We start from the raw sequence: 15019 nt of genomic DNA on the forward strand, positions 1-15019 counted from the left end.
ATATATATATATATATATATATATATATACGTTTGATTAGAAAAAATATAAGTACGTTAGTGTTTTAGGGCCACATAAAAAAAAACTAAGATTATGAGATTGAAGTCGTAATATTGAGAATAAAGTCAAAATTATGAGAATGGAGTAACAATACTACGAGAATAAAGTCAAAATATTTCAAGAATTAAATTGAAATTACATGAACAAAGTCGAAATACTACTAGAATAAAGTCAAAATATTTTTAGAATAAAGTCAAAATTATGAGAATAAAGCCAAAATACTATAAGAATACTATAATTATGAGAATAGCCCAAATTACGAGAAGTCGAAATACTACAATAAAGTCAAAATTATGAGAAAAAAGCCGAAATACTACAAGAATAAAGTCATCATAACTACAAGAAGAATGGAGAATATCGAAATATTCTCTCAAAATATTAAAAATTTAAGCTCGTAATTGATACGAATGAATTCTCATAATTTTGACTTTATTCTAATAATTTTTTAGATTAATAGATTTTTTTTTTGTACATGGAATCTGATTACATAATCCAGATGTAATGTTATCAGTTACTACCCAGCACTGTATGTGTGTATACGTACATATATAGTTGTTTAAATTTGCAAATTGTCTTTAGACATAATATAGTGTGCTCCAAAAATTATATATTCTAAATTATATATTTATCACACTTTTTTTTTTTTTTTTTTTTAAGTTTTGTAAACGACATTGACATGTTGAAAATCTGTTAAATCATTCATAATTTTTTAAACATTATTTCAGCTTTTTTTCCTCCCACTAATATTGTGTTTTGTTTTGTTTTTTTGTTTTTGGTCATATTAAATGTCAGAGTTCAGATGCTAAAAACCATGTTTCTTCCTGAAGGTTTTAAATCAAAATCCTTAGATGGCATTTCAGGGATTTGTTCCCAACAGGGAATGTACATATATAGTTGTTTAAATTTGAAAATTGTTTTTGGACATAAAATAGTGTACTCCAAAAATTCCAAAATGATATATATTTATCACACTTTTTAAACACTTTTTGTAAACATGAAATTCACATGTTAAACATTTGCAAAATCATTCATAATAATTAAAATTATATATTTCTGCTTTTTCCTCCCAGTTTAGGGACAAAATTAAATTTTTTCACAAATTTTTTTTTTTTTTTCTTGGTTAAGGCGAGACACTGCAGTTGAATAGGGAAAAAAAATTAACTAACAGTTATTATCTTACTTACTCAGTTGATTGTTCACATTGATAATTGATAAAGTTTTCTAAAATGTTAGGTTAAATATGCAAATAAGGCATTATTTAATGAAATATGCACTAATTTGCATATTTCTAGTACAAGAATCGAAACACTGAATGAAGTCAGTTTAAAAAAATACTTTTTTGACATATTAGAGTCAATACAGTTTTACAGAGGGAATATCGAGTATATCATTTCGTCACGCCATAATTAAGAAAAAACTTAGAACAGACAGAAAACAATATATTTTTTTACCGTTTTTGGGGAAATAAAATGTATAAAATCAAGCAAATCATAAATGTGACCATGGACCACAAAACCAGTCATAAGGTTAATATTTTTGAGATTTATACATCATATGAAAGCTCAATAAATAAGCTTTCTATTGATGTATGGTTTGTTAGGATAGGACGATATTTGACCGAGATACATCTATTTAAAAATCAGGAATCTGAGGGTGCAAAAAATCTAAATACTGAGAAAATCACCTTTAAAGTTGTCCAAATTAGGTTCTTAATGCATTTTACAAATCAAAAATTACATTTTGATATATTTACAGTAGCAATTTTACTAAAAATCTTCACGGAACATGATCTTTACTTAATTTCCTAATGATTTTTGGCATAAAAGAAAAATCAAAAATTTTGACCCATGATATGTATTTTTGGCTATTGCCACAAATATACCTCAGCGACTTAAGACTGCTTTTGTGGTCCAGGGTCACATATGAGCAAATCCCTCAGTGAAAACCTTTAGAATATAGACAAGAATAAAACTAGAAAGTGTGGTGTGTGTAAGTGCTACTGAAGTGGAGATTTATGGCTCAGTGTAGCAAAAAACTAAATTTGTATTTTAATTGAAATCTATTGTCACAAATAGATAAAGTGCTATAAAAGAAATACTAAACAGTGTCTTTTGGGTGTTTTCTTTCCACTAGTCTGAAAAAACACTTATACACAGCCCAGAATCTCAAACTTGATAGGTGCATGAAAAACAGTGTTTTTGCCTGCAGTGTCTCCCCTTAAAGGGATGGTTCGGAGTAGAATTGACTTCATTGCTATGCACTCCGAAGCCCATCTAAATACCCCATCCGAAGTTTTTTTTTACCTTAGTCAAACATTTATGGAGATATTAGAGTTTTTCGAATTGCTTGTTACAGGAGTGAATGGTACATGTGATGTATCTCGTAAATTGCACCACTAAACGTGCAAGTAATCTTACCAAACTTGTACAGTAGTGTAAATAGGTTATGTACTCACAAAACGCTGCATCGGAACATTTGTAAGTCCACCATGATTGTTTTAAAAACACGTTTTAGCCGATCCCTACTAGTCTCAGAAACTACAAATCAACGTTTCCCTGGTTTGAAAAAAGCACGTGAAAGTCCTCCCTACTACATCTGTGTGCATGTCAACTTGTAGGAGGACTTTTACGTGCTTTTTTCAAACCAGGGAAACGTTGATTTGTAGTTTCTGAGACTAGTAGGGATCGGCTAAAACGTGTTTTTAAAACACTCATGGTGGACTTACAAATGTTCTGATGCAGCGTTTTGTGAGTACATAACCTATTTACACTACTGTACAAGTTTGGTAAGATTACTTGCACGTTTAGTGGTGCAATTTACGAGATACATCACATGTACCATTCACTCCTGTTACAAGCAATTCGAAAAACTCTAATATCTCCATAAATGTTTGACTAAGGTAAAACAAACTTCGGATGGGGTATTTAGATGGGCTTCGGAGTGCATAGCAATGAAGTCAATTCTACTCCGAACCATCCCTTTAAGTAATTTCAATAATTTAAAGACACAGTCAAGTCACATTAAAAGTCAGAGTTCAGATGCTAAAACCACGTTTCTTCCTGAAGGTTTTAAATCAAAGTCCTTAGATGGCATTTCAGGGATTTGTTTCCAGCAGGGAATAGTCCGTATGATCTAAAGTCCATGGTGTCTAGATCTCTTTGATGCTGTCTTCGCTGAAAGCCTGGTTGTCGTAGGGGTTTGGGTGTTTGTTGGCGATCTGCGAGCGCGTCTGCCGTCGGATCAGTCTGTAAACGGCCACCACGGGGATGGAGAGCACTGGGGCGGTGCTGAGCAGCACACAGATGGCAAACACCCAGTTTGAGTAGGGCTTCACCTCTGCATCCGGGAAGTTTTCCTGCAGGGAAGCAAACACGGGATGTGTTTTAGTAGTGGATCTTTGGTTATTATTGCTGATGTTGTATGTGATTGTGTTTCAGACTCACATATTGTGGGTTCCAGGCGGGGTACGTGGGGTGTTTCTGGACCTGAACCACGATGTACGCCACCAGAACCACCAACAGCAGGGCGGGACTGATGCCCATCCAGCACACACGCCAGAACAGGTTTGGCCGCCGGCCCGTCATGTACTCGATATCATCGCCAAACCTGAAACGTAAAGAGCCGTCGGTGAGTCTCAGACTGTGTTTTGCACATTCGCTGATGTTTGTTACATTCATCTATTTTTGTCAGGCAAAGTTACATATGTGACCCTGGACCACAAAACCAGTCATAAGGTTAAATTTTACAAAACTGAGATGTATACATCATATGAAAGCTCAATAAATAAGCTTTTTATTGATGTATGGTTTGTTAGGATAGGACAATATTTGGCTGAGATACATCTATTTGAAAATCTGGAATCTGAGGATGCAAAAAAATCAAAATACTGAGAAAATCACCTTTAAAGTTGTCCAAATTAAAGGGATGGTTCGGAGTAGAATTGACTTCATTGCTATGCACTCCGAAGCCCATCTAAATACCCCATCCGAAGTTTTTTTTACCTTAGTCAAACATTTATGGAGATATTAGAGTTTTTCGAATTGCTTGTTACAGGAGTGAATGGTACATGTGATGTATCTCGTAAATTGCACCACTAAACGTGCAAGTAATCTTACCAAACTTGTGCAGTAGTGTAAATAGGTTATGTACTCACAATAAAAACTGCATCGGAACATTTTTAATCCACCATGAGTGTTTTAAAAACACGTTTTACCCGAGAACTACTAGTCTCAGAAACTACAAGTCAACGTCACTTCCCTGGTTTGAAAAAAACACGTAAAAGTCCTCCTACTACATCTGTGTGCATGTCAACTTGTAGGAGGACTTTTACGTGCTTTTTTCAAACCAGGGAAGTGACGTTGACTTGTCGCCATTTGTAGTTTTTGAGACTAGTAGGGATCGGCTAAAACGTGTTTTTAAAACACTCATGGTGGACTTACAAATGTTCTGATGCAGCGTTTTGTGACTACATAACCTATTTACACTACTGTACAAGTTTGGTAAGATTACTTGCACGTTTAGTGGTGCAATTTACGAGATACATCACATGTACCATTCACTCCTGTATAAGCAATTCGAAAAACTCTAATATCTCCACAAATGTTCGACTAAGGTAAAAAAAAAACTTCGGATGGGGTATTTAGATGGGCTTCGGAGTGCATAGCAATGAAGTCAATTCTACTCCGAACCATCCCTTTAAGTTCTTAACAATGCATATTACTAAACAAAAATTACATTTTGATAGGTTTACAGTAGCAATTTTACAAAAAATCTTCATGGAACATGATCTTTACTTAATTCCCTAATGATTTTTGGCATAAAAGAAAAATCTATCATTTTGACCCATACAATGTATTTTTGGCTATTGCTACAAATATACCCCAGCGACTTAAGACTGGTTTTGTGGTCCAGGGTCACATATTTACAGTTCTCTGTAAATATCAGTTAATGATCATGTGACATGCAGATAAACAAATGAACCCTTACGCGGTCCTCTGGGTATTTCTGAACCCCGAATGACGTTTACTAAAATTAAAAAAGATGTTCACTTTGTCCAAATGGTATGAGACTTTGTGCGTCAGTCAACACTATTTTGATCTACAAATAAAAAAAATATTGGAATGATATCTTGATGTTATGTTCGTGTGAACATGGGGTCTCTGGAGATGCAATTTTGTAACAAAATAATAGGTAAAATACAAAACAAATTTTTTATTATTATTAATGTTTTTTTACTCCTCATGTGTGCAGTTTTTGGAGGATTTAGGACATTTTTAAAATATATATAAAATAATAAATGCATATCTTTATAGGTTTTTATACAAAAACAGCTTTTTTTTAAATAAAAAACCCACATGTCTAACTTTCATTCATGAGGATAACATGGATAATTTCACATGGTTTGGTGTAAGATTTTTGCCCATCTTTTGGAAAATCCAGTTTTGAAAGTAAAAGAAAAATACTTTTACTAGTAGTTGGCTGCAGAGATCCACTATTTGCTATTTGACCACCTAAAATATACCTTTTCACAAGTTTTTAATTTTTTTTATTTTTATTTCATTTTGAATTTGTCATTTTTATGTAATGTTTAGTGTTTTATATAGATTTTATTTTCATTGTAATTAAACATTTAGTCATTTTTTTTCTGTTACAAAATTTATTTTGCCGTTTTACGCTTTATTTAAAATTTTGGTTTCAAAATCATTCCTTTATATTTTTATGATTTTATTAATAAGCAACCCTGCTCAAATTAACTTTTTAATTACATTTATGTAATTATTTAAATAATTTAGTTTAGTTTTTTTGAAGTACTAAACTTAAAGTACTTTTACTTTTGATTTTCATTTTACATTTGATTTAATAAAAAAAATTTAATGAATGCTTTTATTCATTAAGGATGCATTAAATTGATCAAAAGTTACGGTAAAAGTATTTATAATAAATACATTTTAAATAAATGCCGTTCTTTTGACCTTTCGATACATCTGTGAATTCTCAGAAATAAAATGTATCGCAGTCGTGTATCACCCCTGTTCTGAAGGGGTTTTGGAGCGAAATAAATAAATATAAATGTGTGGAAAGTGAATCTGAACTGCCTTTTGATTCAGAAATCCTCACCAATCATTTACCTGGTCCAGAAAGTTCTGGAGGTCACATTGTTTGAGATTCAGACTAGAGTGTTTTTCATTGTATTTAACATTGTGCATTTTGTATTTTCATTTTTATGTAATGTTTAGTGTTTTATATAGATTCTTTTTTTTTCTGTTACAAAATCATTTATTTTATTTTGCAGTTTTATGCTTTATTTAAAATTTAAAATGATACCTTCATATCTTTATGATTTTATGAATGAGCAACCCTGCTCAAATTAACTGTTTGAAAATGATTTTTATATGCTATGTTCATGTCATAATAAAAGCAATACTGGCTATAAACTTTCAGATTCAGATACGCTAAATACATTTCCTTACCGTTTCATTCCGTAGAAGAAAACGACTCCGATGAGCTCACAGAAGGCGATGACGAGGAGCGGGATGGAGCCCACGTAACTGTTGAATATCTCCAGCCAGTAGTTGCCAGATCCCAGTGTGAAGATCAGTGCCACCAGGAAGTTCAACAGACAGATCAAACCTACAACAACATCAGCTCATCAACATTTGAAGCCCCTCGTCTGCATGCTGTGTTCCTGAGGTGTTTGTTTGTACCTGTAAAGAGCTCTTTGGGCATCCATGAGGGCACCAGATGCAGGTCCAGCAGCGGAGTCAGGACGCCCTCCAGATTGCCGAACATGGAGGACAGACCCAGACTGAAGAGCATGACGAAGAAGAGCACAGCCCACACCTGAGAGCCCGGCATCTCCGTCACAGCCTCCGTGAACACGATGAACGCCAGACCCGTTCCCGAAGCACTCTGGGTAAGAAAAAGAGCCAATAGTACATCAACACCTCACACGCTTCACACTCGTTCATCAGACACAAATACAGCAGAAAATACGGATACAGTTTTATATTGGTAATGCTTTGTTCTAATAATAATAATTCAATACAAATAATTACTTATTAATTTTAATGTCTAATATTAGTAAATTTTGCATTTTTATTTTACATTTATGAATTAATTTTATTATTATTTTGTTTATTATATTTTATATATTTTACAATTTTAATATAGCATTTTTTTTTCAAATGTTTTTTTTTCAAAATATTTATTTTAATTTGTACAGTTTTTCAAATTTTATTTTTCAAATTTTATTCAAGCTATTTATTTTAATTTTACATTTCTGATTTGATTTTATTATTATTTTATTTTATTATTATTTATTTATTGTTTATTATATTAGTTTTTATATTTTAACATTTAAATTTTCCATTTGAAAAAAAATGATTATTGTTTTTATTCAAATTATGATTTATTTGGTTTATTTTAAAAGTTTAATTTATTTTTATTTTATTTTGTAGGTGTTTTAAGTTTTTCAATTTGATGATTTAAAAAAATGTTTTGTATTAAAAGTTTACACTTTTTCTTATTTGAAAATCTTTTTTATTATTCAAGTTATTTATATAAATTGTACTATTCTGAATTCATTTAATTTTTTGTGTTATTTTATTTAAACTATTGTTTAATTATTTATTGTTTATTATTTTTGTTATTGTATTTTAAAATTGTAATTTTGCATTTTTTTTAATGTTTTTGTTTATTGTTTTTATTCAATTAAAGTAAATTAATAAAGTAAAAATTTTAGTAAATTAAAATGAAATGATTTTATTCATCAAGGATGCATTAAATTGATCAAAAGTTACAGTAAAAGTTTTAATAATGTGACAAATATTTCTATTTTAAATAAATGCTATTCTTTTGAACTTTCTATACATCTGAGAATTCTCAAAAATAAAATGTATCACAGTCATGTATCACCCTGTTCTGAAGGGGTTTACGAGCGAAATTAATAAATATAAATGTATGGAAAGTGAATTTAAACTGCCTTATGTTTTATTTTTTGTTTTTTATTATTTAAAAAATTGTTTATAATAATTTTATATGGGTTTTATATTTTTAAATTATTATAATTTTTAGTAATTTTACATTTTATTTAATTTTAGTAAATTAAAATTAATGCTTTTATTCATCAAGGACACATTAAGTCAATCAAAAGTTACGCTAAAAGTATTTATAATGTTACTCAAAAATAAAACGTATCACAGTCATGTATCACCCCTGTTCTGAAGGGGTTTACGAGTGAAATAAATATAAATGTATAGAAAGTGAATTTAACTGCCTTATGTTTCAGGAATCATCAATTTTTTTAACAAGCAATCATTTACCTGATCCAGAAAGTTCTGGAGGTCACATTGTTTGAGCTTCAGACTGAAGACTTTGTCAGGATCGGTGTTGTTCAGATGCGTTATTAACTAATTAACTGTTTTTAAGTCTTTAAGACCATCAGCTCTTTGCTTTGAGCTTCTTGAGCGAATTTTATTTTAGAAGTTTTAACTTGTACAAAACTTTGTTTTATTTTTTTTGTGTGTTTTTTATTATTTAAAAAAAAAATGTTTATTATAAAAATTTTATATGTGACCCTGGACCACAAAACCAGTCTTAAGTCGCTGGGGTATATTTATAACAATAGCCAAAAATACTTTGTATGGGTCAAAATGATTGATTTTTCTTTTATGCCAAAAATCATTAGGAAATTATGTAAAAATCATGTTCCATGAAGATTTTTTGTAAAATACCTACTGTAAATATATCAAAATGTAATTTTTGATTAGTTATATGCATTGTTAAGAACTTAATTTGGACAACTTTAAAGGTGATTTTCTCAGTATTTTGTTTTTTTTGCACCCTCAGATTCCAGATTTTCAAATAGATGTATCTCGGCCAAATATTGTCCTATCCTAACAAACCATGCATCAATAGAAAGCTTATTTATTGAGCTTTCATATGATGTATACATCTCAGTTTTGTAAAATTTAACCTTATGGCTGGTTTTGTGGTCCAGGGTCACATATGGGTTTTGTATTTTTTAATTATAATTTTTAGTAATTTTACATTTGATTTAATTTAGGTAAATTAAAATTAATGCTTTTATTCATCAAGGACGCATTAAGTTAATCAAAAGTTAGGCTAAAAGTATTTATAAAGTTACTCATAAATAAAACGTATCACAGTCATGTATCACCCCTGTTCTGAAGGGGTTTACGAGCGAAATAAATATAAATGTATGGAAAGTGAATTTAACTGCCTTATGTTTCAGGAATCATCCTTTTTTAACAAGCAATCATTTACCTGATCCAGAAAGTTCTGGAGGTCACATTGTTTGAGCTTCAGACTGAAGACTTTGTCAGGATCGGTGTTGTTCAGATGCGTTAACCAGTTGTCGTAACTCTCGATCGTGATGTTTTTGTCGGCGATGTCAAAAGCGTTGGTCAGATCCAAGATGTTACTGAAAACACGACACAAACCCTGTCAGTCGAGCCTCAACGGAGCATTATAACTCATGTGTTCATGAATAACCCAATGGATAATGTCCTTCACCTGTCAACACAAGAGTTGAAGTTGCTTGTGGCTTTAAAGCCCAGGATGGCGAATATGGGAATGGAGGCGTAGAGAGACGTGGCGCTGTTAATGATCCCCACGACCAGAGCGTCCCGCTCACAGTTATTCCTGATGGAAAAACACACATTTATAAATTGAAATGCATTTAAAAAAAATTGTGTCATTTAGCATTGATTGTATTGGGTGCTTGTTTTATGAAAAATCAAGTGTTATAATGAATTATGATGCAGATAACTTTCCAATTAAGACTTTTAAAAGTTTGTTATCAGTAAGATTATTTAAAGACGTGTCTTCTGCTCACCAAGGCTGCATTTACTTGATCAAAAATACAGTAAACGTGTCATATTGTGAAATATTATTAGTTTAAAATAATGTTTTCTGTTGTAATGTATATTTAAGATATAATTAGGTTGGCTTGACGAATTGCTAATCACGTTAGAAACATGCTGGAAACATGCTAGTGACTTGATGATAATGCTAGAAACATGTTAGCAACTTGCTAATCATGCTGGAAACATGCTAGTGACTTGATGATAATGCTAGAAACATGTTAGCAACTTGCTAATCATGTTAGAAACATGCTAATAACATGCAAATGACTTGCTAATCGTGCTAGAAACATGTTAGCAACTTGTTAATGACATGCTAATAATGCAAGTAACATTTTAATAATGCTATAAACATGTTAGCAACATGTTAAAAACTTGTTAATCATGCTAGAAACAATCTAGCAACTTATTAATCATGAGAAACATGCTAGCAACTTGCTAATAACGTTAGAAACATGTTAGCAACTTGCTAATCGTGCTAAACATGCTAATGACATGTTAGTAACTTGTTAATGACATGCTAATGATAGAAACATGTTAGCAACTTGCTAATAACGTTAGAAACATGTTAATAACATGCTAATAGCTTGCTAATCATGTTAGAAACATGTTAGCAAACTTGCTAATAACGTTAGAAACATGTTAGCAACTTGCTAATCGTGCTAGAACCATGCTAATAAGATGTTAATAATTTGCTAATGACATGCTAATAATGCTAGAAACATGTTAGAAACTTGATAATCGTGTTAGAAACATGTTAATAACATGCTAATAGCTTGCTTATGTTAGAAACATGTTAGCAACTTGGTACTGACATGCTAATAATGCAAGTAACATGTTAATTATGTAATAAACATGCTAGCAACATGTTAAAAACTTGTTAATCATGCTAGAAACATTCTAGCAACTTATTAATCATGAGAGAAACATGCTAGCAACTTGCTAATAACGTTAGAAACATGTTAGCAACTTGCTAATTGTGCTAGAACCATGCTAATGACATGCTAATAATGCTAGAAGCATGCTAGCAACTTGCTAATAACGTTAGAAACATGTTAGCAAATTGCTAATCGTGCTAGAACCATGCTAATGACATGCTAATAATGCTAGAAACATGTTAGCAACTTGCTAATCGTGCTAGAAACATGTTAGCAACTTGTTAATGACATGCTAATAATGGAAGTAACATTTTAATTGTTATAAACATGTTAGCAACATGTTAAAAACTTGTTAATCATGCTAGAAACAATCTAGCAACTTATTAATCATGAGAGAAACATGTTAGCAACTTGCTAATAACGTTAGAAACATGTTAGCAACTTGCTAATCGTGCTAGAACCATGCTAATAAGATGCTAATAATGTTAGAAACATGTTAACAACTTGCTAATTTTTTTAGAAACATGCTAATGACATGTTAGTAACTTGTTAATGACATGCTAATAATGATAGAAATATGTTTTAAACTTGATAATCATGCTAGAAACATGTTAATAACATGCTAATAGCTTGCTAATCATGTTAGAAACATGTTAGCAACTTGCTAATAACGTTAGAAACATGTTAGCAACTTGATAACCGTGCTAGAACCATGCTAATAAGATGCTAATAATGTTAGAAACATGTTAACAGCTTGCTAATTTTGTTAGAAACATGCTAATGACATGCTAGTAGCTTGCTAATAATGATAGAAACATGTTAGAAACTTGATAATCATGTTAGAAACATGTTAGCAACTTGGTACTGACATTTTAATGAAACATGCTAATAACATGTTAATAACGTGTTATTCATGCTAGAAACGTTAGCAACTTGCTAATGATGTGCTAATAATGCGATAACATGTTAATTATGCTAGAAACATGCTAGCAACATGCTAACAGCTTGCTAATCATGTTAGAAACATGCTAATAAGATGTTAATAATTTGCTAATGACATGCTAATAATGCTAGAAACATGTTAGAAACTTGATAATCGTGTTAGAAACATGTTAATAACATGCTAATAGCTTGCTTAAGTTAGAAACATGTTAGCAACTTGGTACTGACATGTTAATAATGCAAGTAACATGTTAATTATGTAATAAACATGATAGCAACATGTTAACAACTTGCTAATCATGCTAGAAACAAGCTAGCAACTTATTAATCATGTTGGAAATTTGCTGACAACTCACTTTTCATGATAGACACATGTTAGAACCGTGCTAGCAACTTGCTACTCATGCTAGAACCATGCTAATAAGATGCTAACAGTGCAAGAAACATGTTAGCAACTTGCTAATCATGTTAAAAACATGCTAATGACATGCTAGTAACTTGTTTATCATGCTAGAAACATGCTAATAGCATGTTAATAACTTGTTATTCATGCTAGAAACGTTAGCAACTTGCTAATACGATAACATGTTAATTACACTAGAAACATGCTAGCAACATGCTAACAAATTGCTATTCATGTTATAAACATGCTAATAAAAGAACAGCATTTATTCAAAATATAAATCTTTTCTTGCAATGTAAATCTATGCTATCACGTTTTATTAATTTAACACATCCTTGCTGAATAAAAGTATTAGTTTCTTTCAAAAAAAGAAAGAATAAAAACTTACTGACCCCAGACTTTTGAACAATAGTGTGCTATTTTAAATAAATGCTGTTCTTTTTAACGTTTTTAATGATCAAAGAATCCTGAAAAAAGTATCACAGGTTCCAAAAAAAATATTAAGCAGCACAACTGTTTCCAACACTGATAATAAATCAGCATTTAGAATGATTTCTGAAGGATCATGTGACACTGAAGACTGGAGTAAATGATGCTGAAAATTCAGCTTTGCATCACAGGAATAAATCACATTTTAAAATAGATTCACATAGAAATCAGCTATTTTATATTGAAATAATATGTCACAATATTACTGTTTTTTTGTATGTTTGATCAATCCTTGATGAGCATAGGAAACTTCTTTAAAAAAACATAAAAAATCGAACTTATTCTTTAAACTTGTAAAGGGCAGTGTACATGTTTTAAAAGTATTTTTCATTGTTAACTCTTAACTAATGCATGTTGACAAATTAGCCTTATTGTAACATTTAGCAGAAAATTCTAATAGAATATTAAGACTTTAGAGTTGTTTAGAGTAAGTCAGGGTGACCATTTCAGAATCGCTTGATAACAGATTTTATTTTTTTTTGCCTTGCCTAGCATGCATACTTTTTGGGGTTGTAGCTGGAGAAGGCGATGAGTCCTCCAAACGCCAGAGACAGAGAGAAGAAGATCTGCGTGGCGGCGTCCAGCCACACCTGAGGATCCATCAGCAGCGACCACTGCAGAGACAAGATAACACATGAAACATGGAAGCTGCTGGCTTGCGTTCACATACCGCACACGTATGTGTCTGAGAGAGACTTACATCTGGAGTGAAGAGGTACAAGAGCCCGTCTGTGGCCCCAGGCAGCGTGAGGGCCCGCACCAGAAAGATGGTCAGCACCAGGTATGGAAACGTCGCTGTCACGTACACAGCCTGAAACACAGTCATAATGCATTCGGGTCATTTTGACCCACAAGACAGAGAAACATTTCTAGGCAATGCATACTGTAGTTTTTAGTAGGGGGACGAAACTTTGCAGATGCTTTAAGATGCTCTAAATACACATCATTTATTTTTTGCAAATTTTTTGCAGCTATTATTTTAGAGATATAACATGTTTCGTCTTTGGGTAATTTTTGACCCGGGTTTGTATGGAGCTCTATAAGGTGTTAAAAAAATATATGTAAATAAATATATAGCGTAAACATATTTAGCCTTTTTCTTATTTCTTATTTTGCTGATAAATATGTAGATTTCATAAATTTGGACTGTTTTTAAGCTATAAATTCAAAGAAATTTAATTAAATTCTGTTCATTCCAATGGGGTTGATAATTCTCATATTTTATGTTCTTATACATTTATTTATTTAACGCAATTATATTTTAAAATAAGATTTCTCATAAAAATTGGCAAAAGTATATGTGTATTTTATGTGTCATGTGTATTTTGAAATTTCAAAGAATTTCTCAATTTCTTAAGAAAAATTGTATTAAGAAATTTCGAAAACGCTGTGTCAGTTAAACATTGCGTTGCAAAGCGATTCACTTTTTCGAACCAAATAGAAACATTTCTAGACAATGCATAGTTTTTAGTAGGGGAACGAAACTTTGCAGATGCTTTAAGATGCTCAAAATACACATTTATTTTTTGCAAATTTTTTGCAGCTATTATTTTAGAGATATAACATGTTTCGTCTTCGGGTCATTTTTGACCCGGGTTTGCATGGAGCTCTATAATGTGTTAAAAAAATATATATGTAAATAAATATATAACGTAAACATGTTTAGCCTTTTTCTTATTTCTTATTTTGCTGATAAATATGTAGATTTCATAAATTTGGACTGTTTTTAAGCTATAAATTCAAAGAAATTTAATTAAATTCTGTTCATTCCAATGGGGTTGATAATTCTCATATTTTATGTTCTTATACATTTATTTATTTAACGCAATTATATTTTAAAATAAGATTTGTCATAAAAAATTGACAAAAGTATATTTGTATTTTATGTGTTGTGTATTTTGAAATTTCAAAGAATTTCGCAATTTCTTACAATTTTATTAAGAAATTTCGAAACGCTGTGTCAGTTAAACATTGTGTTGCAAAGCGATTCACTTTTTCGAACCAAATAGAAACATTTCTAGACAATGCATAGTTTTTAGTAGGGGAACGAAACTTTGCAGATGCTTTAAGATGCTCAAAATACACATCATTTATTTTTTGCAGATTTTTTGCAGCTATTATTTTAGAGATATAACATGTTTCGTCTTCGGGTCATTTTTGACCCGGGTTTGCATGGAGCTCTATAAGGTGTTAAAAAAATATATGTAAATAAATATATAACGTAAACATGTTTAGCCTTTTTCTTATACACACATTTGGACAGAATTGTGCTGATAAATATGTAGATTTCATAAATTTGGACTGTTTTTAAGCTATAAATTCAAAGAAATTTAATTAAATTCTGTTCATTCCAATGGGGTTGA

At 31.2% G+C, this 15019-nt stretch overlaps 1 protein-coding gene across 1 annotated transcript in view; it reads right to left on the minus strand.

Moving 5' to 3' along the window:
• Positions 1-1005: 1005 nt before the first annotated feature.
• Positions 1006-15019, minus strand: part of slc6a18 (solute carrier family 6 member 18) — a 33547-nt gene continuing 19533 nt past the window's right edge. Inside the window, exons 5-12 of the mRNA XM_073821710.1 lie at positions 13357-13467; positions 13158-13270; positions 9595-9723; positions 9346-9502; positions 6765-6969; positions 6531-6690; positions 3504-3666; positions 1006-3415 (exon numbers count right to left, since the gene is read on the minus strand). Of these exons, the coding sequence (XP_073677811.1) occupies positions 3209-3415; positions 3504-3666; positions 6531-6690; positions 6765-6969; positions 9346-9502; positions 9595-9723; positions 13158-13270; positions 13357-13467 (1245 nt within the window). The 3' untranslated portion in view covers positions 1006-3208. The remainder of the gene's footprint in view (positions 3416-3503; positions 3667-6530; positions 6691-6764; positions 6970-9345; positions 9503-9594; positions 9724-13157; positions 13271-13356; positions 13468-15019) is intronic.

The sequence above is a fragment of the Garra rufa genome, chromosome 17, assembly GCF_049309525.1.
Source record: "Garra rufa chromosome 17, GarRuf1.0, whole genome shotgun sequence".
In the NCBI taxonomy this organism is placed as follows: domain Eukaryota; kingdom Metazoa; phylum Chordata; class Actinopteri; order Cypriniformes; family Cyprinidae; genus Garra; species Garra rufa.